This window comes from Cololabis saira, chromosome 15 (genome assembly GCF_033807715.1).
Source record: "Cololabis saira isolate AMF1-May2022 chromosome 15, fColSai1.1, whole genome shotgun sequence".
Classification (NCBI taxonomy): Eukaryota; Metazoa; Chordata; class Actinopteri; order Beloniformes; family Belonidae; genus Cololabis; species Cololabis saira.
Window position 1 is genome coordinate 28,478,249 of NC_084601.1, and position 26,864 is coordinate 28,505,112.

The following is a 26,864-nucleotide window of genomic DNA, read 5'->3' on the forward strand; positions in this document are numbered from 1 at the left end:
GAAACTCGTCTTGTTATATGTAAGAATGTTAGACGCAAGAATGTATGTAGATTCAGGGGTAGGAGTCGATAAGTGGTTACTATTCCGTTTCGAGCATGTTGGTGGATACTATTATTATATGAAGTGCTGTACACACACACACATATACATTATATATATATATATTTGTATTCTGTTTTTTCACATTTTTTGTACGCTTTTTTATCATGTATGTTCGAAATAAAATCATCAAATCAAACCTTGGTGGGCAGGCCCAGCGGGTTGGGGTTGTGGGCGGCCACCGCCCAGGCGGCGTACGCCGACGTCTTGTGGTCGGCCTGCGGCAGGTGCAGCGGCCGCCGCTTCATCAGGAAGCACCAGGTGAAGGTGGTGGCCGTCTTCAGGCTGGGGAAGGACAGGCGGTGCGGGTCCCGGGTGCTGACCACCGACACCGCCGTGGTCGGCCGCGCCGGCCCGCCGTGGAAGCTGGACGGCCGGATCAGGGACCTGGCCGGGGTCCAGCGCTGGTCCTCGCCCTTCGGGGAGGCGGCCCGAGTCACGGGGGCGGCGTCCCGGATCTCGGTTCTGTCCTTCTCCAGCCCGGCGCCATCGGGCGACATGGGTTTGGCGTCGTCCTCCGAGTCCCTCGCCGCGTCGGGCCGGACGTCGGGCAGCGCCGGCGCCTCGGTCTCCAGGGGGCTGTCCGCCGGCTCGGTGGTGCAGACCTGCCGGACCAGCGTCAGCTTGCGCTGCCGGGTCGCCGCCTCGACGTAGCTGACGGGCCGGCTGTCGGGGGGGCAGGCGCCGCCGTGCTCGTCCTTGGCCCGCTTCTGGTGCTTCTCCATGTAGATGTCCAGGCTGTTGGCCGGCGACAGCATGCGCTTGCTGGAGGCGGCGGGCTCCTGCTGCGGGCAGAGCGTCACCGAGGCCAGCGACCCGGCGGCGCCGGGACCCGGACCCGGGTCCGGCCCCGCAGGGGGAGCTGGGGGGTCCGGCTTGGCCGGGCCATGTTTACCGCAAAGCGAGGGCGCAGGGTGCATCTGCTCGTGGGTGATCAGGATCTGGGGGACGGGAACGGACTCCTTCCTCTGCAGGACGACGGTCTTCACCTCGGAGTTCTGCTGACCCACAAACAGGTTCTGGAGGACGCTGGGTTGGAGCGGGTTGGCGATGGGGATGGTCAGGATGGGCAGGGCGATCCGGGCCGCCTGGGTGCAGGAGAAGGAGAAGGAGTTCTGGCCGGCCCGCGGAGCCGGACACTGCAGCTGGTATTTGGGCACGAAGCTCTTCCTCTCCTCCGGTTCGGCCCGTTTGCTGGGGGGAACCGAGATCTGGGTCAGCGGCGGCTGCAGCTTGGGGAGCAGCTGGACCCGGGAGGTCTGGTGCCACGGGTGCGGGAGCCCGTGGACCTGAGGCTGCAGGGCGGCGCTGCCCAGGTTGATGCTCTGGACCACCTGCTCGTCCTGCCGGGTCGGCGGTTCTGACGGCGCCAGCACGAAGGGCGGGGCCGCGGGCCGCCTGCTGGCGATGTGGATCTGCTGGGACCGGTTCTGCGGAAAGGAGCTGACGAGGGCGGCGAGGGGTTTTTCCGGTGGGGCGCCGGGTTTCCGGACCGGCGGCTGGTTCTCCGGGCCGATCTTCAGAGACATCTGCCGGACCAGCGGGCCGCGCCGCCTCTCGATCAGGGACACCGCGGGGGGGACCTGGGGGGCCGGGCCGGGCCTGGACAGGGACCTGCTGGGGGACACGTGGCCGCAGTCGAAGGACTTGCTGCGGTAGTCGCCGCAGATCTCCACGGATGGCTGCGTGCAGGTGATCTGCTCGGAGGCGGCGCGGCGCATCGCCCCCGGGACGCCCAGCGTGTTGACCGGCACCTCCGCCGCCGCCGCCTTGGCGGCGCCGTCGCCCCTGGACGGACTCTCCGCCCGCAGCGGCTCGTCCCGGTCGAAGGAGGCAGAGACGCTGGAGCAGCGCGAGAGGCTGCTGTCCCGGCTGAGGCTCCGCGACACGCTGGACTCAAAGCTGGACTCGGCGGAGGACTGGTCCATCCCGGCCAGCCGGATCCTCTTCTTCTTGGGGGGCAGCTTCTCCGTCGGCAGCTTGGACAGGCTCTCGCTGCGCTGGGGCCAGCTGAACGGGTCGGCGGGCTGCTTGTCCGCCGCCTCGGCGGCCGGTGCCTCGTGCTCCCGGTCCGAGTCCTCGGTGACCAGGATCTCCGGGACCTGGATGTTGCTCTGCCGGACCAGCCGGGACTGGTGGACGGGGGTGGTGCTCCCCCCGGTGCCGCCGTCACCGCCGCGCTCCTTCTTCTTCTCCCCGCCGGCGGGTTTGTCGTGGAAGGCCGAGTCGGCGGACGGCGGCCCGTCGGCGCCGGCTTTGCTCGGGGGGTCCTTCTCCTTGGGGTCGGCGGGAACCCGGTCGGGGGTCTCGGTCTCAAAGGAGCTGGGTCGGCTGAGGGAGTTGGTGTGTCTGATGACGGAGGTGCCGCCGCCGCCCGGCCTCGGCAGGTCCGCCTTGGGGGGGCTGTTGGTCTGGGTCTCCCGTATGGGGGACAGTCTGGATTCTGGAGCGCTCATCCCCCGGGCCACGAGCTGGAGCTGAGGTAGCTTGGACGGGTTGCTCTTGGGCGGGGCGTCTGCCCCCAGAGCATGCTGGGAGAAAGACTTGGGCGGCGCCTCGAAGCTGACGGAGCAGGGCGCCGCCGTGTCCGTCGGGGACTGGTCGTCCTCGTCGCCGACACTCTTCATCTTCCTCCTCTTCCTGATGGAGGTCTGGTGGTCCAGCGTCCCCGGGCCCAGGCCAGCCGCCCCCCGGAACACGTCCGGTTCCGGCTCCCGGACCACCGCCGGCTTGTTCTTCGGCCCGTGGAGCTCGGAGCAGTAGAACTTCTTGTGCGTCTCGAAGTTCTCCAGCTTGCGGTACCGGTTCCGGCAGGTCTCGCACTCGTACATGGTGCCCTTGTTCTGCTGCGGCCTCCGGAGCCGGTCCTGGCCATGCTCAAAGGACCGGGTCCGCTGCACCGGCTCTGAGGCGGCAGCACTGCCCGGCCCGCGGATGCCCTCGTCCATGGACCGGGCCGTCGGGAGCCCGTCCCCCGCCGTCGAGAAGTCGTCCACCGCCTTCTGCCGCACCAGCGTCCGGGAGTGGAACCCGGCGGCGCCGGGAGTCGACGGCGCCGAGGCAAAGACGTCGTCGTTTAGCGAGCTGATTTTATCGTCGAATGATTGACAGCCTCGGAGCGGGTGGGGGAGGTGCGCCAGGCTGAGCGGGGGGACGGAGTCCCGCGTGGTGGGCATGGAGTTGCTGCGGGTGATGGGCAGGCAGTCCATGGCCGGGTACTGGCCCGGCACCGACAGCAGCAGGACGGGCTTGGACTTGTCGGTGGGCGTGAACGGCGACCTGGGGATGTCGGAGCTGGAGCTGGAGCGCCGCGCCATCGGCTTCAGGTCGAACTGGAACGAGTCCTTGAAGATGTAGGACTTGGGCGAGTCGATGCTGCCGCGGCGCGACAGCGACGTCCGCCGAGGCTTCACGCTGTCCAGCTGCTTGTCGTCCACCAGCGCCTCGTTGTCCGAGATCAGCTTGGAGATGTGCTCCTCCAGCGAGCGTGCGCTAGCGTCCAGCGGCGGCCGCATCTGCCGGGTCGCTGCGTGCATCACCGCGGCGACCACGGGAGCGACCTCCGTGGGCGGGGTTATCTTGACGAAGGGGCTAGGCGGGCTCATGGCCTGGTCGGCGCTCTCGGAGCGGGAGAAGTAGCCCGAGTCGGTGCTGCCGAGGCTCCGTGGGCTCAGCAGGCACTTGGGCTGCTGGGAGTCGGTGGCCTGCTGCCGCTGTAGCTGGGCGTGGCCTAACGCCGGCGAGCGGCAGCGCTGGTCCTCGTCCTCGCTCGCCAACGCCTCCAGGGATGGGTCGGCGGCGTCCACCTCCCTCAGGGACGACAGCACCGTGATGTTGGACCGGAGGGCGGCGGTCTGGATCTCCCGCTGGCGCTGGGCGGCGGCGGCGGCTTGCTCAGGCGCCGCGCCCGTGACCCGCGGGCTGTCTGCCCTCAAGGGGGACACGTTGACGGGGTAGACCACGACCTTGGGGAGCGCTGCTGTGGCCGTGCGTCCCGGGGAGGACTTGAGCGATGGCTCCACTTCCGGCGCCGTTGTCGCCGCGGCGACCGCGCTCAGCAAGCTGCTCTCGGATGACGCCGCCGTGAGGCTCTGCGAGGAGTCGGGGTCCAGGTCGGCGGCGTCCTCGTCGCTGTCGCCGCTGTCCTCCGCCTCCGAGTGCGTGCCGGCGCCGCCCTTGTCGGACTCCTGCGACAGCGAGCAGCTACCACCGCCGCTAGACTCGCGCGCCATCAGCCCTAGCTTGATGGCGTGCGCGTGCGACTTCTTGTGCTTGTAGAGGTTGCTCTTGGTCTTGAAGGAGAAGCCGCAGGTGACGCAGGGATACGGCCGCTCACCCGTGTGCGAGCGGATGTGCTTGAGCAGCACGCTGGGCTTGGCGCAGGCCCGCTGGCAGTACTCGCACACATACTTCCCCGGCTTCTTTGGCTTCTCCCGGGACGCTGGCTCCACGCCGAAGTTCACCACGGCGGTCAGCTGCACGTGGTTGCCGCCCGGCGTGACCGGCACCTGGACGCTGCTGGGGACGCTAGCAGCAAGCGACTGGCACGTGTGAACGACCGGCGGCTGGCTCTGAGGCAAGGCCTTGGAGCCCGGTGGCGTGGGGGCGTGGCTTAGCACCGAGGGGCCAGTCTTAAAGTTCACTTGCAGACTCTGCTTGTCTGGGTTGGAGGCCATCGCCATGAAGTGTGGCGCGGCAAGGGGGGCGGCGCCCTGTGCGGTCGTGTGAACGCTCCCCTGCGGCGCTGCGGCGATGCGGATGACGTTGCCCTGCTTGTCAATGTAGTAGGTCTGCATGTGGGCGGTCTGGGGCCCGACGCCGGCGAGCTGAGGGGGAGGAGCCGGGTTCCCGGCGGCGGCCTGCAGGGGGGGCTTCCTGTCCGCCAGCGTGCTGAAGTCAGGCTCCATGGCCTTCAGGAGGACGTCCAGCGGGGCGCCGCCGTAGTACGACTCCTTAAAGCCGCCCTCCGGGCTTGCGTTGTCTGTGGGCGGAGTCTCCTCGGCGGGAGGCTCCTCGCCGTTGGGGGGCGACGCTGGCCTGGAGGAGTCCCGGTCCGGCTTCACCCCCTCAGCATCGGGACACCGCGGCCCCTCGTCGGGGGGCGCTGCAACTGGTTGTTCATGCCGGGGCTCCTCCTTGCTGCTGGGCGACGGTGACGGGTCGTGGGGGGGGCTTCCGGAGGACGGGGGGCGGGGCAGGTTTTCCTGGGAGCGCGGGGGAGCGGCGTTACGGGGTTTGGACTGCAGGGACTTCTTGACGGGGGACTTGCGGATCTCCTTCAGCTGGTTCTCTGCAACCACCTTCTTCCTTTTGAGGCCTTTGACGTCAGCCGCCCGCCGACCGGCCGCCGCGAAATCTGAGGAGACGCAAAGAATAATCACTTTTAATTCGGCCGAAAACTTATTTCATACAACTTCTCAACAAGAAAACAAGGAGCAGATGTCGTGGCTGCCTCTCCACTGGGGTGCCCCAGGGCTCAACACTTGGGCTCCTTTTCTTTGACATAAACACCTCATTCCTTCGTTCCTATGCTCTAGAGCTGTGTGTCATTCACTATGCAGATGATACACAACTCTACCCGTCAGAAACTGCATCCGTTAAAATTATTCTCTTAATCACTACTTTTGTTTTATAAAAAACAACTGAAAATCATCAGACCTGTAAGGGCTTTCATGTGCAGGTCCTCTACAGACCACTAGGGTCCAGATCCGGACCTGCAGGTCCTCTACAGACCACTAGGGTCCAGATCCAGACCTGCAGGTCCTCTACTGACCACTAGGGTCTGTAGAGGACCTGCAGGTACATCCGTAGTGGGGTCGAAGGTCGCGGTCACTATACCAGACCCGTACTGAGACCGCCTCATCAAACAGGTGTCTGTACGGTTGTTCTGACGTGTCCACACTAACCCAAGTGAACAGCATTCTACCCAGAGTTCATTTGAGCCGACCTCACTAGTGGAAACACCTTTAGCTCTGAACCGAACTGAACCGGGCCTGACTGCCGATCCAGAAGCAGGCGATGCAATTAAGTGATGTTATTGTGTTAAAGTAGCTCCGGGACCAGGACCAACTCAAGAACCAGCTCCAGGACCAGTACCAGGACCAGAACCAGCTCTGGGCCTCCTCTTGTTTTTGTTGACCAGCTGACGGTGAAAACTAGGGCTGGGCGATATATCGAGATTTGAATATATATCGATATATTTTCAAACGCGATATGGTACGAGACAATATCGTTTATATCGATTTAAACATTTTATTTATTTTTTTTTTTTTATGATTTTGATATAGCTTATTTTGTGACAAATTGACTTGAATTAGATTTGCACAAATGTTTTGTTATTTGCACAGCTGTCAACCTCAGTGGAAAAGTCTGCCTGTTACTGTCTACATTGTATTAATTGCACAGTGTATTTTAATTTAATTGTTATGCAGGAAAGGGATATTTGTTTTATTTTATTCAAGAAGCATTTTTATTCTATATATGCAGGCAGTTTATTTTTATTTCATTTGTTTTATACATTTTGATATTGTGCAGATCTCTGTTAATAAAGGAACCTGTGTGACATTTGACACGAGGCTTTGTATTAAAACTGACTGTTTTTTTAAGGGTTTGCCTCAGAAAAAAATGAAGCTAACAGAGATGCTATGCTATAATGCTTTGGGGGAAACCCCAATTATGGCACAGAAAAAATATCGATATATATCGAGTATCGTCATTCAGCTAGAAAATATTGAGATATGACTTTTGGTCCATATCGCCCAGTCTTAGTGAAAACAAGCGTTTCCAGAACCGGCCCGGATTCCTTCATGAGAGCGGTTAGTTTCCAGCAGCGCCGCCCCGCAGTAATGACCCAGCTGGTACATTTAAGGAAGCGTTGCGTAAGAACCGGAACCCTGTCACAGTTTCCTGGCTGCTGCCGGTGCTGCCCATGATGAGGCCGGGCCTCCTCGAAACCCAGAACCCGAGGTTTAAGACCTGGGAGCTGTAGAACCAAATACACGAGGCCCGTGACGTCGTCTGATTTTTCCGTTAGGAGAGGTCCAGAAACAAGACCTGGACTCATGAGCAGCAGCGGATCCAGACCGTCACAGCTGCGGTGAATAACGGTGGCACCAGGTCCCCCTGGACCACCCGGATACGGTCAGTTTGGTCCTGACCATACGGGACCAAACTGGACCAGACTGGACTAGAGGGGACCAGACTAGGGCTGGGCGATATGGACCAAAAGTCATATCTGGATATTTTCTAGCTGAATGGCGATTCTCAATATATATCAATATTTTTTCTGTGCCATAATTGGGGTTTCCCCCAAAGCATTATAGCATAGCATCTCTGTTAGCTTCATTTTTTTCTGAGGCAAACCCTTAAAAAAACAGTCAGTTTTAATACAAAGCCTCGTGCCAAATGTCACACAGGTTCCTTTATTAACAGAGGTCTGCACAATATCAAAATGTATAAAACAAATGAAATAAAAATAAACTGCCTGCATATATAGAATAAAAATGCTTCTTGAATAAAAAAAAAACAAATATCCCTTTCCTGCATAACAATTAAATTAAAATACACTCTGCAATTAATTAGACCCTCCAGGAATCCGCGATTCCGTGATCGCGGAATTTTTCGCGGATTTCACGGCTGTCCGTGGATTTACAGACCTTCCGTGGATTTCAATGTCTGGTGCAAATCACTTTTACTATGTCCGCGCTGAATATGCGAATTATGCGGGGCTCGCTTGATTTCACCGCATCATCGCCGTCATTTTCGCATAAAGTTTGGAAAAAGGGGGGAGTGTTGTCAGTGACATGTCGGGACACCCGGTCGCGACGTGCGGGACCTGCCCGGGGACCTCCGCACCCCTCGCAGAAACCGCCACCCCCCAAACAGCAGCTCTCACCCGCGGGGGTGAGAGGAAAAAGAGAGCCTGGTTGCGCGGGGGGCGCGGCTGCCGGGGGACTCAGGTCTCCGCGCTGACCGCGTACCACTGCGCCTGCGAGGGCCGGCGGAGGCGGAGCTCCCATCCACTTGGGGGATAGTGGCGGCGGACGCGTGGGGTGACGGAGCTGTCTCGTCCCCTTCGTCGCGCCGGTGCGCCCGGCAATCACCCGAGCACCGAGCCGCGGGCTGGAGGGAGAGAGACGGCCACCGCCCCTCTCCTCTCCACCTGCGCTCTCCTTTTTTTTTTCTCCTTCGACCTCAGATCAGACGACCCGCTGAATTTAAGAGGGAAGAGCTCAGCGCTGAATCCGCAACTTCCAGCATATTCCGCAATTTCACCGCATAAAAGCACATAAAAAACCCGCACATTTAATCGCATAATCAATGATTTTAGCCCGTAGAATCAATGATTTTAGCCCACAAAATCAAGGATTTTAGCCCGCAAAATCAAGGATTTTAGCCCGCGGAATCAAGGATTTTAGTCTGCGGAATCAAGGATTTTTGCCCGCGTTTTTCTGGAGGGTCTAATTAATACAATGTAGACAGTAACAGGCAGACTTTTCCACTGAGGTTGACAGTTGTGCAAATAACAAAACATTTGTGCAAATCTCAAATAAAACATTCAAGTCAATTTGTCACAAAATAAGCTATATCAAAATCATAATTTTATTTATTTTTTTTTAATCGATATAAACGATATTGTCTCGTACCATATCGCGTTTGAAAATATATCGATATATATTAAAATCTCGATATATCGCCCAGCCCTAGACCAGACTGGATTAGACTGGACCAGACTGGACCAGACAGGACTACATGGAACCACATGGAACCGGAGTGGACCAGAAAGTCCAGGTTCAGCAGGTTCTCACCTTTCTGAGGGTCTTTGGGGTCCTTCAGTTCTTTCTGCGCCTCCTCGATTTTATCTGCAAGAAAAGAGGAGAAACATGTTCAGAACCGATGTGAATCACCATGGAAACCATGAGGGGAGGGGGGGGGGGTGCTGGTGCTGGTGCTGGTTCTGGTCCAGCCCCCCCCACCCACAACTGGACTTTAATGAGCCCTCTGCCTCCACGTCTGAGATCAACACTCATTAAAACGAAGCTGGCTGTGCCGCAGCGAGGCCCCAGAGGTCAAAGGTCAAACCTCAGCTCCAACGCCAAGATCCACAGAGGCATTCTGGGAAGACCGTGGGAGGGGGGGCAGCGGTGGATTATGTCATGGTGAGTGTGTGTGTTTGTGTGTGTGTGTGTGTTACTACGGGCACACCCTGGTCTCTGTAACCGCGGTTACGTAACCCCCCCCTCCACCCTCCCCCGGCTCTGTTTACATGCGTCCAGCCAGACGGCATGATGGGATTCCTCCACGCAGAGAGGATCCCCCCGACACCAGATCGCTCGAGTCCTGCCGTCCTCCACGGACACATGTCCTGCTTCCCTTTCGTCATCCTGGTCCCGTTACCACGGCAACATGACAAAATGATGCCGATAAAAGAAACAGATCAAACTGCTAAACACAGACGGGGACAGAAAACTCCAACCAACGAACCAACGAACTGAACAGGTTGTTTGGTCAAAGATACTCTATACAGAAGATAGCGCATTACCGTTACTGCCAATGGTATGAAATGGTATCCACTTCCTGTCTCCTAAGTGGGCGGGGTCGCCCACCCAGTACAAGATCATCGGATCAGTCTAATATTTTTTTTCCCTTCCAAAAAGACTTCAATAATAACAATAACAGTATTATTAAGCAAAGAAGCAAGTTTTATTTTAGTTTTAAACTTAATTTTATCCGATGGGAAAACAATGAGAGCCAAATCTCGCAAGAGTGTGTTGCTCAGACAGAGACAGGTCTCAAACAAAGTTCATTTCCTCCTAATCTGTCGGTCTGAAAATTGCCATTTTGGTGTCAGAATGTTCAGAAGGTTTGTGGCTTTTGAAAAATGGGTCCCATATTTACTTAGGTTACTATTGGGCAAAGGAATTGGTAATAATCTGTGCTCACGTTCACTTTTCCCATAGGACTCAATAGACTCAGGACCTACTTCCGGTCTCCTAAAGGGGCAGTGGGGAAACCCACGTGACACAGATACAGGAAACACAGCCGTAGTGGGCTGTCTCGTTTATAGACCGTCTCTGGTTTGGTGAACCGAAGCTCAGAGGAACCGCAGAGCTCGAGGCCCCTCCCCTCCAGAGGCTCCGCCCCTCCCTGTGACCCCTGGTGGGCAACGGCGGGAACTACAGGCGAGACGCTCGTAGCTACGCTAGCTAAGCTTCATCACAAACGAGTTCGGAGACTCGTGTTCTGAGACGGAGACTCGAGTTTGGAAACTTGAGTTCTGAGACGGAAAGGTCCAGGTCCAGGTCCGTTATTCCAGATTCCAGGTCTGTAAGTCCTGGTTCCAGATAATTTAGTCCTGGTCTCATAAGTGTCAGTCCCGGTTCCAGATCCACTAGTCCCGGTTCCAGATCCACTAGACCTGGTTCCAGATCCGTTAGTCCCAGTTCCAGCTTTGTTGGTCGGCCCGTTTCAGCAGCTGAGAGTATACATGAAACAGCTGCTCCGTGAAGCGTTGCCACGGCGACGGAGACGTCCTCCATCCTGCCGGTAATCCAGCGTGAAGCTTATTGATCTGAGCTGCAGCGGCGCCGCTGCCTCCGCCGGCAGGAAGCCGGGGGAGGCTGGTTACCGGGGGCGGCTGGTTACCGGGGGCGGCTGGTTACCGGGGGCGGCTGGTTACCGGGGGAGGCTGGTTACCGGGGGAGGCTGGTTACCGGGGGAGGCAGGTTACCGGGGGCGGCTGGTTACCGGGGGCGACTGGTTACCGGGGGCGACTGTTTACCGGGGGAGGCTGGTTACCGGGGGAGGCTGGTTACCGGGGGCGACTGGTTACCGGGGGCGACTGTTTACCGGGGGAGGCTGGTTACCGGGGCTGAGTGGGCCGTTAGCGGCACTGCGGCGAGCCGAGCGGCCGATGCTCAGAACAGGAACTCTGCTTCATCGATCCTGACTTTGATTGACAGCTCGCTATATCAAACGGCCGATGGTTAGCGCTAACCGCCGGACCAGATCCCCCCCAGATGGACCCGGAACCTGCCGGACCAACTAGTCCAGAAATAAGTCAAGCTAAATTAGAGGAAGCAGTAATTGAACTAAGGTGTCCCAGCAGCCTGTTTGCCCCGCCCATTAGTAGCAGTAGCTCTCGATGACATCACAACAGGTTGTCCAGTTCTTCTTATACAGTCTGTAGATCTGCAGCATAGTGGCCTTTCCGGGGGGGGCAGTCCAAGTCTCCTCTGACGGGGTTTAAAAACTCATCTCATTCCTCGTTTAAGCAGAAATAAACAAAGATAAACCTCCGGTGCTGATTATAGTTCTGGTATCTGGGCTGGCAGCCGTTGCCGGGCAACCAGAGGAACCAGGAAGTCCCGAGACAAGAACAACAACAACAGACCTCCGTGTTTACCTTCGCTCCTCGTCGACCGTGTTCGGTTCGGGTCGACGTGTCGCCCTGCCGGGCCCAGGGATCAGAACCGACAGGTCCGAGTCGCCGCCGGTTACCGTGACGCCCACGAGCTGCTTCCTGCCTCTACGAGGGGAAACCTCAAACCCTTCGGCTCAGATCTGCCCGGACAAAGTTTCCCCGACGAGCTCGGCGAGGCGGCTCAAACACACACACACTCTCTCACACACACCCACACACACACACACACACACACACACACATGTGCACACACACTCACACACACGCTGTGTAAACACTCGAGTGTTTCCGCCCCGTCAGCTGAGGCGTCGCCTGCGGTTTCCTCAGAATAACGTGACGAAGAGGGGAATTCCTGTCAGGCCGCGGTGGGGGGGGCGGGGCCGGGTGGACCGGACCGCCCCCCTGACATCACCCAAACCGGCTCCAGCACCTCCAGGGCCCCACCCTCCGGAGGCGTCCAGTTTCACTCAGGTGAGCAGGAGTGGGAGGGGCCACAGCAGGAGTGGGAGGGGCCACAGCAGCAGCAGCAGAGAGTCCTGACCTCCAGCTGCTGCTTCACTTCCTGTTTCGTACCCGAGGTTTCCCCCTCAGCAGTTCTGCTTCCTCAAAATATAAACAAAGCACATTCCAAATTTATTAAATGGCCTATTTTGCCAAAAGTCAAAGAAGTACATTTAAAAATTATGAATAAGATGTATCCTGTGGCAGAATTTCTTAAAAGAAAGTTTTAAATTTGAGGTAGATCAATGTTCCTTCTGCAAAAAGGATGAAAAACTCTGGATCATTTGTTTTATGAATGTCCTTTGTCTCATTGTTTCTGGACAGACAGACACAATTGGATATCTCTTAAAATTAATAATGTTCCACCTTTTGAATTAAGCCATATAATTTTCTTCATGGATGATTGGAATTTTCTGTTTCTGATATTATTAATATAATTTTATTACTGGGTAAGTACCATATTCATTGTGCCAAATGGAGAAATTGTAAACCCTCCTTACGGGGTTTTATTAACGATTTTAAGATTTTTTTCAAATGTCTCAAAAGAGTACAAAACAAAAATGCAAGTAAAATAAGTCTAGACATTGCTCATTATTTGTTATTCTAATTTAATAATTCCTCTCCTTTTCTATGCTCCATTATTTGAATTTAAATGCTTAATTTATTTTGTTCATTCATATGCACCTTTTAATTCTTAGAGCACCTTATTTTTTTGTTTTTTGTATTCCTTACAAGAATCCCCATTTTTTTTAATTTATTTTCCTTTCTTTTCATATTGCATTTAAATTGATATTTGTCCATTATCCTCTGAGAGTTTGTATATTTTCAATAAAGTAATCTTAAAAAAAAAAGGTCTGCTTCCTCATCAACGTCATTATGTTTCATCACTTAAAGAATCTTCCAACATGTTTGCAAAACTAACGAGTGTTTGAGCCGCCGTCGTCTTCCAGAGAACATCTGTGCTAATTCTGTACTTTTACTGCAACTAATAATAAATATGTAATAAGTGATTGCCCATAATTCAACAGCTGGGATTTCCATTTTGAGCAGCGACTTCTTTGTTCAGTTTTGTTTCTCATGAACTTTATAGTTTTAGAAAGTTTAATGGAATTTTGCTGTTTTGGGGCAAAAAAAAAATAAAAAATCGGACTTTATAAACCTGGATCCAATCTGACCAGACTTTTTGAAGCAAGTCTGATTTATTTTGTAATTTTTTAAATAAGCATCTAGAAGTTATTTCTCACATGTGAGCTGATAAAGTCTCATTTCTGTGTTTTTTAGTCTTATGAAATCACAGGTTTCTTTCTTGCACATCTGCAGTTTGTGATTCTGTGATGTCACAATTTCAAGGTTTGAATTTTTTCATGAAGTTCATGAAGTCAAATTTACAAAAGTCTGAATTTATTCTTTCTTCTTTACAAATCTGCAAGATTACAAACCAAAACTTGCAAAAAAAATTTTTAATTTAAAATGTTTTAATTCTTCAGTTTTGTTGTTTTTTTCCTCACAAGTTTACAGACTCATAAAAACTGAGTTTCTGATAGTTTTCTCTGAACCGGACCGGACCGCTGGGTAATTAAGCCGCTCAGAGCCGCAGTGCGCCACGGTGACAGGGCTGAAATAAGTCGCTGACTCCAGAGGATTAGGGCGGTGTCTCAGGAGGACGGGGACATCCGAGCTAATTACCCCCCCAGACGACCTGCAGGTGCCCTCTGACACCAGAACCGGGTCAATCAGGCCCAGCTTCCCAGCATGCGTCTGACATGTGGCTGCAGTTCCTCCAGCGGCCAACAGGGCGGCTGCCGGGCTGAGAGCAGGAACTCACAACTAGGGCTGCAACAATTCGTCCAAGTTGTCGTCAAAAATCGATAATCAAAATTGTCGACAATGAATTCCATTGTCGACAATTGTCGCCAGACGTGTTTTTCCAACGGAGTGAGGCGTCTCACTTCAATACAGTCTCTGCCGAGAGTCGCGCATGAAAGATAGCGTCTCAGCAACTGCAGGTAATAAAACTTCAAAAGTTTGGGAGCATTTTAACCTCGATACGGCGAATAAAAAGATGACTTGTGAGGTTTGCAAAGCCGACCTTGCTTTTCATGGGAGCACGTCGGTAATGCATTAGAAGAGAAAGCACGTCGGAGTGTTGAACGAAACGGACTCGCCTTGATAAGATATTAAGCCTATTTTCATTTGTAAATTAATTCGCTTCATTCGTTAACTTTGTTTATTTCATGTTATTTATTAGTATTATTTTAGCCACTCACAGCTACTCTCGTTGCTATAACCTCAATCATAATTGATGCTGCGCAAAAGGCGAAAAAGCTTGTGTGATGACAGGGATGGATTTGCATCTAACTTTCAGTCAGGTGCCTATGAACTGTCAATTATCCATCAAACTCCACAATGGTCATGTTAACACTAAATCAGATAGATTGGTCTGGACATTTCTCTTGCGGGACGGGAGAAGACACTAAATCAATGCATCTCTATTATTGTGCGCCGTGCGGGCATGAATTCTCAGAGTTTTGCGGATGCAGGAGGGAGCAGGATGAAGAAAACAGTCCCGCTATAGCAGGATGAAGAAAACAGTCCCGCTATAGCAGGGCTCTAGTGCCATCTTTCTTGTGTTTATTATAATTTGCCACATAATTAAAGCAGCCTCATACTAAATTAAGACTAATTATCCGATTAGTCGACTAATCGGATAATTAGTCGGTGACTAGTCGACTATTAAAATAGTCATTATTTGCAGCCCTATCCAGAACCTCAAGACCCGGGACCAGGTCTCAGCAGACCTCACAGGGCTCCTGAAACTGATGCCAGAGGTGCAGGTATCAGGACCAGGTCCTGGTCCGAGGCCCGCCTGGCGACCCGTGTCTCTCCTTCCTGTCCGAGTTCTGACAACAGACCACCGTTGACCAATCAGAGCGCAGAAAAGCTCCCCATGAAGAATGACTCCTCCCAGACCAACGACGACCCTGAACCCAGACCTGAACCTGAACCTGAACCCGGAGCCGACACTCTAGTTAAAGGGGACCTATTATGGCATCTAATACCTATCTTAAACAGGCCTTGAATGTCTCAAAAACAAGCTTTTGATTTTTTTTGCTAAATAAATTAGAAATTCAGCCTCTGAGCCATGTCTTTATCCTCCCATTCTCTAACCTCATTATCTATGAGGGATTCTGAGTGGGCGGGGCTATGATCATGAGGCTCTGTGCTGATTGGCTGCCTGAATGAGACGATACACCGCTACGAAAAAATGGCAGAAGCTCCGGCCGGCGGAGTTAGTTGTGGGCGTGGTTTCACGCATCGGAGGCCAACCTATGTAAATCGTTCCCGCCGTTATGTAGCGAAAGGGAGCAGAATCTAAACGGCTCGTAGAAGTCACATCACACTGGACGGCTCATCCGGGCGGCTGTACAGACACTGCAGAATTTGGTTGCTTTTCTCCTTCTCTGAGTTGGCAGGCTGAGGGGAGACCACTTTATATATGTTAAAGCAAGAAAAAACGTGTTTTTTATAATAGGTCCCCTTTAAACGGTTTAGTGTTAGTTTGGTTTTACAGAGGAACTTACAGCGGTCCTCGCCGGTGGAGACTCGTTTATGACCGTCAGAGGAACCTAACGAGCTCCTCCGGCTCCTCCCACGACCATCAGGCCGCAGCAGCCGCCGCTAACGCCGCTAACGCCGCCGCCGGGCCTCCAGGGAGGCCGTTAGTCTTAATTAGATCTGGAGCTTCTGTCAGGAAACCTGGGGGACGTGAGGTCATCGATCCAGTTACACAACAGCCGGGATGCTGCCAGGCTCTGCCCCCTCCTGCCCCCCTCTCGCCGTCCGCTGCCAGCGTGAGTCCAATTAAGGATCCATTACGGCTCTGTTTACACTCCCTCTCTGCCGCAGCGCTGCAGGACCACGGCTTGTTTTCTGACACTTCATCCAAACTAAGAGATTAAAGTCGTGTGACGTAAACGGCGGAGCCTGCAGTTCCCCCGCTGACCACTAGAGGGGTCTACAAGTAAGTAGTTACAGCCCTGTTTGTTTTAGCAGCCGGCTGTCGTCACTTCAGCTGATTAACGTGATCAGAAACTTGATCAGAAACTTGATTTATAAAGTGCAGCTGCTGTGTCTCTAAAGGAGCTTATAACCGTGTTATTACTGCGTTGTTACTGTTATTACTGCGTTGTTACTGCGTTATTACAGTGCTACGGTGTTATTATAATAAGACTGCAACTGCACACTATTCCATTATTCTATATTAGTATAACACACTATTTATTATACTGTACTTACTATGTTTATAGTACATTTATTCAGTGTACAGCTTTTTTACTGTATTTTTTTATTTTTCATACTTATAATTTATCTTTATCCTTTATTTAGTCCGAGTTCATGTTGTCCGACTTTGAGCTGCTGTAGCACCCAAATTTCCCCTCTGGGGATCAACAAAGGACTAGCTTATCTTATTACTGTGTTACAGTGTTATTAATGCATTATTATTGTGTTATTACTATGTTAGTGTTATTAATGCGTTATAACTGTTATTACGGTGTTACTGTTATTAGTGTTATTACTGTTATTAATGCGTTATTAATGTTTTTATTGTGTTATTACTGTGTTATTACTGTGTACGTTCCCCGGCTCGCCCGCAGACACCAGCGACCGCCTCTACAGACCCCGGAGTGTTTCTGCAGCTGCTCTCTGGGTTTCATCTCTGCGACCACACGTTCTAGCGGATTTTTCTTACAAATTTATAAAAGTCAGAACTTCTCTTTTCTTTGCAAATCTGCAAGATTACAAACTAAAACTTTCACATTTTTCTCCCAAATTTAAGTTCTTTATAAAGTGAGAATTTGAGTTTTTGTGGGGGGTTTTTCTTCACAAGTTTGCAGACTTATAAAAACTGAACTTCTGATTATTTTCTTTGACTTTGGCGTCTTTCACATAAACAGGATTAATTACGGTTAAATCAGAGAGACGGTTTTCTGATCTTTAACTGCTCTTTATAGAGTTTTTACTCCAGAACATCGTAAAATCATAATTCTGTGACATGTTGTGAATCATTTTACCGTCTCAGATAGAGAGCTGGTGCTGGTGGCGTCGTAGCTGCTGCAGTGGATGCTGGTAAGGGATTTATGTTTAAAAAAGAGAACGAGCCGTTTTAGTTTAGTTTTTTTTACAAATATAAAGATGATAAAAGGTTCCAAGAACCAAAGACGTAATAAAACCAGAAGAACCGGCCTGAAGTCCTGCAGAAGCTGCTCAGAACCTGAATCTGATCGGCTGCCAAGAAAACAACCACCTGCTTTCTGTTTCGGTTCAACTGAAACCAGAGAATTGTGGGAAAACGGAGACGCAGCTGCTGATGATGTCGCTGCCGCCCACCTCCACCTCCTCCTCCTCCTCCTCCTCCTCCTCTTCCTCCTCCTCCACCTCCACGATGCTCCGCTCTGCCGTCAGCAGCAGGAAGCGTTACGCAACCAAACAAGACACAGCGCCGTCTCACCGCCCGCCACACGTTTGGCCCTGCCCCTTCAGAGGAACGTGTCCATCACGTAACCGATTAATCGATCCAGACCCCGGACTCTAGGACCCAGACGCCGAGTCGCCATCAGAACCTCCGGCGGCTCCGGTACAGAGTAAGAGAAGAAGAAGAGAAGATGACATAACTTCCTCCGGTCCCGCCGCCGCCACGAATCGGGTGGAAACTCCCCCCGAGTCCTGTGACCACGGGTCTGGACCAGGAACCGTTTCTGCTCGGGGGGGACGGACCTTCACGCCGGACGGCGCCCGGAGTCACGAGGACCCGGGAACTTCCTGTCGGCAGATTTCATGGAGACCCTGAAGCTAATCTGAACCGCCGTTCCTGAGATACGGCCTCAACAAACAGCCTCAGCTGAACTGCTGCACTTTACACACTTTATACACGTTACACAGCATATACATGGGGTCACGAGTGCAGATACTGGAATACACAACATGTACACTTATACACGTGTGTATGTGTATATATATATATATATATATATATATATATATATATATATATATATACATACATACATACATACACACACACACATAGTTAGGCATAATTCTATGTACACACTGCACACTTCTGTGTGTGGTTTCATCCATCCATCCATCCATCCATCATCCATCCATCCATCCATCCATCATCCATCATCCATCATCCATCCATCATCCATTCATCCATCCATCCATCCATCCATCCATCCATCCATCCATCCATCCATCCATCATCCATCCATCCATCCATCCATCCAACATCTATCATCCATCATCCATCCATCATCCATCCATCTATCCATCAATCCATCCATCATCCATCCATCCATCATCCATCCAACATCCATCCATCATCCATCTATCCATCATCCATCCAACATCCATCCATCCATCATCCAACATCCATCCATCATCCATCCATCCATCCATCATCCAACATCCATCCATCATCCATCTATCCATCATCCATCCATCCATCATCCATCCAACATCCTTCCATCCATCATCCATCCATCCATCCAACATCCATCCATCATCCATCCATCTATCATCCATCCATCATCCATCCATCCATCATCCTTCCATCCATCATCCATCCATCCATCCAACATCCATCATCCATCCATCTATCATCCATCCATCATCCATCCATCATCCGTCCATCCATCCATCATCCATCCATCCATCATCCGTCCATCTATCCATCATCCACCCATCATCCATCCATCCATCCATCATCCGTCCATCCATCCATCATCCATCCATCCATCCATCATCCATCCATCTATCATCCATCCATCATCCATCCATCATCCGTCCATCTATCCATCATCCATCATCCACCCATCATCCATCCATCATCCGTCCATCCATCCATCCAACATCTATCATCCATCATCCATCCATCATCCATCCATCTATCCATCAATCCATCCATCATCCATCATCCACCCATCATCCATCCATCCATCCATCATCCATCCATCATCCATCCATCCATCCATCATCCGTCCATCCATCATCCATCCATCATCCATCCATCTATCACCCATCATCCATCCATCCATCCATCATCCACCCATCATCCATCCATCCATCCATCATCCGTCCATCCATCCATCATCCATCCATCCATCCATCATCCATCCATCCATCCATCATCCATCCATCCATAATCCGTCCATCCATTCATCCATCCATCTATCATCCATCCATCTATCCATTATCCATCCATCCATCATCCGTCCATCAATCCATCCATCCATCCATCCATCCATCTATCATCCATCCATCTATCCATTATCCATCCATCCATCATCCGTCCATCAATCCATCCATCCATCCATCCATCCATCCATCCATCCATCAATCCATCCATCATCCGTCCATCCATCCATCTATCATCCATCCATCCATCCATCCATCCATCCATCCATCATCCATCCATCCATCCATCCATCCATCTATCATCCATCCATCCATCCATCCATCCATCATCCATCCATCATCCATCCATCCATCCATCCATCCATCCATCCATCTATCCATTATCCATCCATCCATCCATCCATCCATCCATCCATCCATCTATCATCCATCCATCCATCCATCCATCCATCCATCATCCATCCAATCATCCATCCATCCATCTATCCATCGTCCATCTATCCATCCAGTAGAGACCAGGAGTCCAGCCCCCCCAATTGTTTGTTTTCACCATCTCATCATGGTCTTTACCCAGAGTTCATAGCCACAGCTGAAGGCAGGGACATGCTCGTCATTTATCTTCTCTCTCTCTTCACCGTCGGAAAACACAGAATAATCAGATTCAGGAAAGAAGAAACAGCGCGGGCCGAACCTCTAAAAACACTCCCGTAGCCACTGAAACTCCAAGAAACGGGTCTGGTCACATCGGTACAAAACGTACCGAGCCAATCACAATGAGTCGGGGGCGGGTTTATGTATTCAAAACAACCAAGGTGGCTGACAACATCTCAGATCAACAGGTTTTTACCATAAAAACAACAACAGTCGAATCTACACCCGCCAAGTGGAGCGGTACTGGTACCGTTCTGGAGCGGTTTGAAGAGGTCTTTGGCTGGTACCCGGTACCTGTTCCCCCTGCCTCACCTTCCTCACCTCTCTGAGGTGACGTCTCCACGTCTGTCGGTACCGTTCCCTGGAAATCAGGTCCAATCCAAAGAACCTACTCTTGGTATCGGAGAAGAAAGGAACCACGATGGCCAGCCCGGTCCGGGTTTTTGAGTCGTGATGTCACAGACCTCCTATCCGAGCTCACGTCCAGGAGCTGATCCAGAGTTCTGGGGGGACGGGAACCGAACTCTGAGTTCTCCCACGGACCGACACCACCAACTTGTGAATCCTGGCGGTGAGACAACGAGCAGGAAGCCGAGACAAAGACGAGTTCTGAGCAGTACCTGCCGGTCCGGTCCAGTACGGTCCAGACGCGCTGCAGGGGAAACACCTGGCGCCCCAGACGGAGGAACGAACCCCCCCAAGCGCCGTCTCCCAGAGCGCCGCGGAGCAGCGCCGAGCGTCTGTTCTGCAGCTTTCACTTCTCACTTCTGCACGCGCTCCGTCCGCCGGATCAGCGCCGCTCCCCCCCTCCCTCTCTGACTTCACCTCCTCCTCTCCTCCTCCTCCTCCTCTCCCCCCCCGGGCTTGTTTTCTCTCTCTGGATCAGGGAAACCCTCCCCTGATCACCGACTTCCCCGAGCAGCGGCGGCTCTGCGGCTATAAAAAGCCAAACAAAGCAGGATGAAGCTCTGAAAGCAGCTCTTTAATCTCTCTCTCTCTCTCTTTCTCTCTCACACACACACACACACACTCACACTCACACACACACACACACACACACACACACACACACAACCTACTTGTGGCGTCAACCTCGATCCACAGCGGCTAAAAATATTCATCAACCGGCTCGATGTGTTGATCAGATCCGAGCTGATGAACAAACAGCACTAACCTGCTGCTGAGGTAGCTCCGCCCCTTATTTGAGTGACATCACCACTAACCTGCTGCTGAGGTAGCTCCGCCCCTTATTTGAGTGACATCACCACTAACCTGCTGCTGAGGTAGCTCCGCCCCTTATTTGAGTGACATCACCACTAACCTGCTGCTGAGGTAGCTCCGCCCCTTATTTGAGTGACATCACCACTAACCTGCTGCTGAGGTAGCTCCGCCCCTTATTTGAGTGACATCACCACTAAACTGCTGCTGAGGTAGCTCCGCCCCTTATTTGAGTGACATCACCACTAAACTGCTGCTGAGGTAGCTCCGCCCCTTATTTGAGTGACATCACCACTAAACTGCTGCTGAGGTAGCTCCGCCCCCTTTCTGAGTGACATCACCACTAAACTGCTGCTGAGGTAGCTCCGCCCCCTTTCTGAGTGACATCACCACTAAACTGCTGCTGAGGTAGCTCCGCCCCCTTTCTGAGTGACATCACCACTAACCTGCTGCTGAGGTAGCTCCGCCCCCTTTCTGAGTGACATCACCACAAGCTGCAGCGATTGTTTGTCAAGAAAAGGTTGTCTAGTTCCTCTTACACTAGTTGTCGTACAGGTGTAAGAAGAACTGGACAACCTGTCACGGGTCTGGTGGTTCTGAGGTCTGAACCCCACAGAACAGAACCGTTAATAATTTAATAACACGTCTGATTGACAGGCGCCTTGACAGTTTAATGCTACGCATGCGTCGTTTTATGTATATACGTTAGTTATATTTGTTACGAAGTCTTAACGTTAGTTCTGAAGAGGAGGAGGGAGTTAGCCCTGGTTAGCATCAAGCTATTTTTTTTGTTTATTGGATGGATCCCCATTAGCTGCCGCCTTGGCGACCACTAATCTTCCTGGGGTCCATAAAGTACATAAAATATTACATAAATGATAGCATCTTAGACATAAATACATACATCAGTTAAATATGCATAATATAATATATTAATAACACTGTAATTATACTAATACACTATAATAGCTATCTTCCGGTTAGCCCTGGTTAGCATCTGGCTGACCTGGGGGGGGTGTCACTACTTGATGTGAGTCCGCTACCCGATTTGAGTCACGCATGCGCAGTCGCGTCCAACATGTGCATTTCAGTGGAGAAGTAGTGTTGTCATTACCCGATTATTGATTAAAATGAGCTACTTTAATGTTTTCCATCATCTCCATGCCTACATGGAATCCGGAAAGTTCCATCCCAGTTTGGGAAAAGCTGACAAATGGAAGATTACTCGTTCTATGAGTAATTACATCTTGAAAGGTAATTTGGCTATCATGTTTAGCTATGCTTGCTAAAAATAATATAAATATTTTTTGCTAAAAATAATATAAATATTTTTTGCATCAATACCCTTATATAGCATAACATTCCCTGTTGTTGGACGCGACTGCGCATGTGTGACTCAAATTGGGTAGCGACTCACATCAGGTAGTGACCGGGGGGTTTAGCTGATATGTCAAAGTGGAAACAGGAAACTGAGGAAGAAAACCTGAAGCACACCTGAGCCACGCAGGGGGCGTGGCTACGACTTACAGCATCCAACCACAACCTATAACCTTTCCTCATCAGCTGGAACAAGGACGGAGTCCCAGAGACTCTCAGGATCCCCCCCCCCCCCCCCCCACATCTCTCCCCATGGCAACAGCAGCTAAAGTAAGACGGTGAGTTATGCAAGAGGATGCAGCTCTGCCAGCTTCCTCCTCCACATATTTCCACTGCAGCTGATTAACCCTCGCTGCGTCTGCCCCCCCACGGTTCCAGCTCTCCTCCAGTCCTTTACTTTCTCCCTCCCACTGATCAGGAGGTCAGGTCAGCAGGTGACCTTTAAACACCCCCCCCACCCGACGTCACAGAGCCGCCTCACGCCGACCGAACCACAGCAGCAGATTAAATCACTGCTCCAGAAGCCGGGCTGGCACCGGGACCAGGTGCATGCTGGGTCATGGAAACATCTACAACCTGAAGCAACGTTGGAAAGTTCCTCCAGATCGAGACGGACGAGAAACTAGAGTTTGTTCTGCTGTCTGGAGGCTGGAACGTGCCTGGTCACGTGACCAGCTGATTCTACTAGATAATGAACATGTTGAGATGGATGGATGGATGGATGGATGGATGGATGGATGGATGGATGGATGGATGGATGGATGGATGGATGGATGGATGGATGGATGGATGGATGGTTGGATGCACTAATAGATGGATGGATGGATGGATGGATGTATTGATGGATGGATGGATGTATTGATGGTTGGATGCACTAATAGATGGATGGATGGATGGATGGATGGATGGATGGATGGATGTATTGATGGATGGATGGATGTATTGATGTATTGATGGATGGATGGATGTATTGATGTATTGATGGATGGATGGATGTATTGATGGTTGGATGCACTAATAGATGGATGGATGGATGGATGGATGTATTGATGGATGGATGGATGGATGTATTGATGGATGTATTGATGGATGGATGGATGGATGGATGTATTGATGGATGTATTGATGGATGGATGGATGGATGGATGGATGGTTGGATGCACTAATAGATGGATGGATGGATGGATGGATGTATTGATGGATGGATGGATGTATTGATGGTTGGATGCACTAATAGATGGATGGATGGATGGATGGATGGATGGATGATGGATGGATGGATGGATGTATTGATGGTTGGATGCACTAATAGATGGATGGATGGATGGATGGATGATGGATGGATGGATGGATGATGGATGTATTGATGGTTGGATGCACTAATAGATGGATGGATGGATGGATGGATGGATGATGGATGGATGGATGGATGATGGATGTATTGATGGTTGGATGCACTAATAGATGGATGGATGGATGGATGGATGGATGGATGATGGAAGGATGATGGATGTATTGATGATGGATGTATGGATGATGGATGGATGGATGATGGATGTATTGATGATGGATGGATGGATGATGGATGTATTGATGGTTGGCTGGTTCCAGGTGATTCAATATGATGGTTTGCTGCATGTTTTATAGTTTCTTTTTCCACAAAAGATGACTTGTTTGTATAAAAATAAAACTAAAAACAATAACATAACCCCGACTACACCAGCAATGCCTTTCTGAGATCTCAACTCTAATATGATTCAGTATCATTTAAGTTTAATGACACATAAAAGTGGTAAGTGGGAGGTTTGAGGAACCTGCTGCACCTGACCAACATATATCCAGATGTCTCGGGTCTCAGAACCAGAACCAGGTCCTCCACCGTCTCTCTCTCTCAGCATCCGTGGGAGGTTCCAGCAGCAGAACCGGAGCAGCACCTGCGGGCCGGGCCTCATGCCGCTCCGTTTCCGTGGCAACCTGCACATGGGGCTCGGCGCTGCCAGCTCCGCACAGCTGCACAAACCCGGCGCCCCCACACCGCCGCCCTCGTACGGGTTTCCGGCTGGCGCTGCTGAGCCGCTCCGGTTCTTTTTCCAGAAGCTTCTCTCTCCTGTTATTTTAGTCTCCAGCCTCTCGAGGTGCCGGTTCCCCGCCATCGGAAAACCGGGCCCCCCCCCCCCCACCTCGTTAGCTGCACACATGCTGCACACATAGAGGCCGGTTGTGTTGGATGGCGTCGTTTCTTCCACCGCACCCCCCCATCGTTAGTCCAACTCCACCTTTCCAGCCTGCCAACGTCAACGCCTCTCGGCTGGGTTTCCAGGAAGGGGCTCCCCGGGTTTTCACCTGAGGAGGGACGGCGCGCACGTGGACGCACACGTGAAGGCCGCCGGTCGTTAGCTACACTTTAAAGCCTGGATTATGGTTCTGCGCTACACCAACGCAGAGCACACGCCGCTGCCGTGACGCCATCGTTAACCCTTCGGACCTCTCTGTCACTCCATTTCGCCGCGGTGCAGTACCCTCCGAGAGCACTAGGGGGGTGCGTCCTTTTCCTGAATGGTTTATCCGATTTTTCCGGTCACAGTGAATCAAAGATAAAGATAAGGACAACTATTGTAAAAAAAAAAAAAAAAAAATCACACACACGCGAAGAAAAGAGCGCTGAAAGTTCACTACTGCTTCACAAACCGGAAATGCGTTGCGGTGCACGCTCGGCGTCGATTTAACGCAGAACCATAATCCAGCCTTAAAGGAGCATGAGGCTCCTTTTAAGAAATGAGACTCATTAGCGCCACCCTTCACCACAACGGCCGTCGGGGGTACTGCACCCAACAGCGAAGCCGGCCCGGGAGAACAGGGAGAACGGGCATGCAGCGTCATGTGACGTCACATCCGCAGGACAGCGTGGGAAACTCGGCCCCAGCACTGCAGCACATTTTGCAGCACACAGCCTGTTCAAGGCAACGGAGAGATACACTAGAGGGCTCATTCGTTTTGGTTTGGAACGCTTCATCTGACATTATTACTAGAAAACTTGAAACGTTTACGAATTTTTTTCATAAATCCTGCCTCAATCCTGCCTCAAGCTCCTTTAACTCACCTGCTTGACGGTGTCACTAAAGTCCGATAACGCCACCGTTACGGACACCAGAGACGGGTCGTCTCTCCGGTAGACGGGGGGAGCGATGTTCGCACCGGCAGGAAATGAACCATCCATTCTTCATCTACAGAAGCAGAATGGAGAACCAAGAACCGCTCACCTACGCACAACCTTTTCTGCCCAACGTTAGGCGCCGACGGCCGCAGCGCCGGCACGCCACGAGGAACCGACGTCCGATCAGCACATCGACTCACGTCCACAGAACCAAAACAACACTAGTAAATACAGATAACAGTAACCAAACGGGACGCTTTTATCTTGAAGCACCACCAATGAACCAAACGTCAAGACATTTGCTGTTCCTCCGAAAACACGTCCTTGAAGTTGGACGGTTGGATGGTTGGACGGTTGAGCCCGGATGTCTGGATGTTTCTGGATGTCTGGTTTTTGTGTCGGTGTCCGGATATTTGTTTCTCTTTTGTTTGTTTTTTTCATATTTTACCTTAAATTATTTTGTTCATACTTAAATAAAACAAATATTTGTAAAGGTTTTAGTTTGGAGGTTTTAGTTTGGAGTCGGTGAGAATCTGAGAATTTTGTTTACTTCTCGTAGACAAATCAGACAACTGTTATCTGAATTAATCTTCTGATTTACAAAAAATCATTTACAGCAAAGACCATGACGGCAACCAAATCTTTTGATAACCTTATATTTAGAAGTATGTTGGGCTGGACCGGACTAACCGGACATCCAGATGTTCGTTGGACGTCTTTGTTTCTGTTTTGTTTTTTTCTTTCTGATATTTGTATTAGTTTTAGTTTGGAATCAATCCTCTTATTATTTTTCTTCAAGACTAAAAGGTAATCTAGAGAAAAAAAAATAACGGCAACCAAATCTTTTGATAAAAGTGACATTTAGTAAAATGTTGGGCTGGACCGGACTAACAGGACATCCTGACATCCGGTTTTCAACATTGGTGTCCAAATATTTGTTTCCATTTTGTTCCTTTTGTCGTATTTTCCCTCAAATTATTTGGATCTGTGCTGAAATAAAGCATATTTAAATAAACAGCTTTCGTCTCTGAACATTTTCTCCGCAGATTAAATCAAAACTGTGATGGTAAATAAAAGCAACGTAGTGAATGTTCACACTTTTATAACATTCTGTACCAAGCAAGGCGTCCAGTTTTCAGTGGGATCCAGATACTTGTTCCTGTTGTTTCATTAGTGGTATTCTGACTATATATATTTTTGGGATCTGTGTTGATTTTAAATATTTGTAGGAATTCGTTTTTT

At 51.3% G+C, this 26,864-nt stretch overlaps 1 protein-coding gene across 2 annotated transcripts in view; it reads right to left on the reverse strand.

Moving 5' to 3' along the window:
- hivep1 (HIVEP zinc finger 1) overlaps positions 1-26,864 on the reverse strand; it is a 48,171-nt gene that overhangs the window by 9,187 nt on the left and 12,120 nt on the right. For both annotated transcript variants that reach the window (XM_061741217.1, XM_061741218.1), the window contains exons 3-4: positions 8,907-8,960; positions 240-5,455 (exon numbers count right to left, since the gene is read on the reverse strand). In XM_061741217.1, coding sequence (XP_061597201.1) covers positions 240-5,455; positions 8,907-8,960 — 5,270 coding nt within the window. The remainder of the gene's footprint in view (positions 1-239; positions 5,456-8,906; positions 8,961-26,864) is intronic.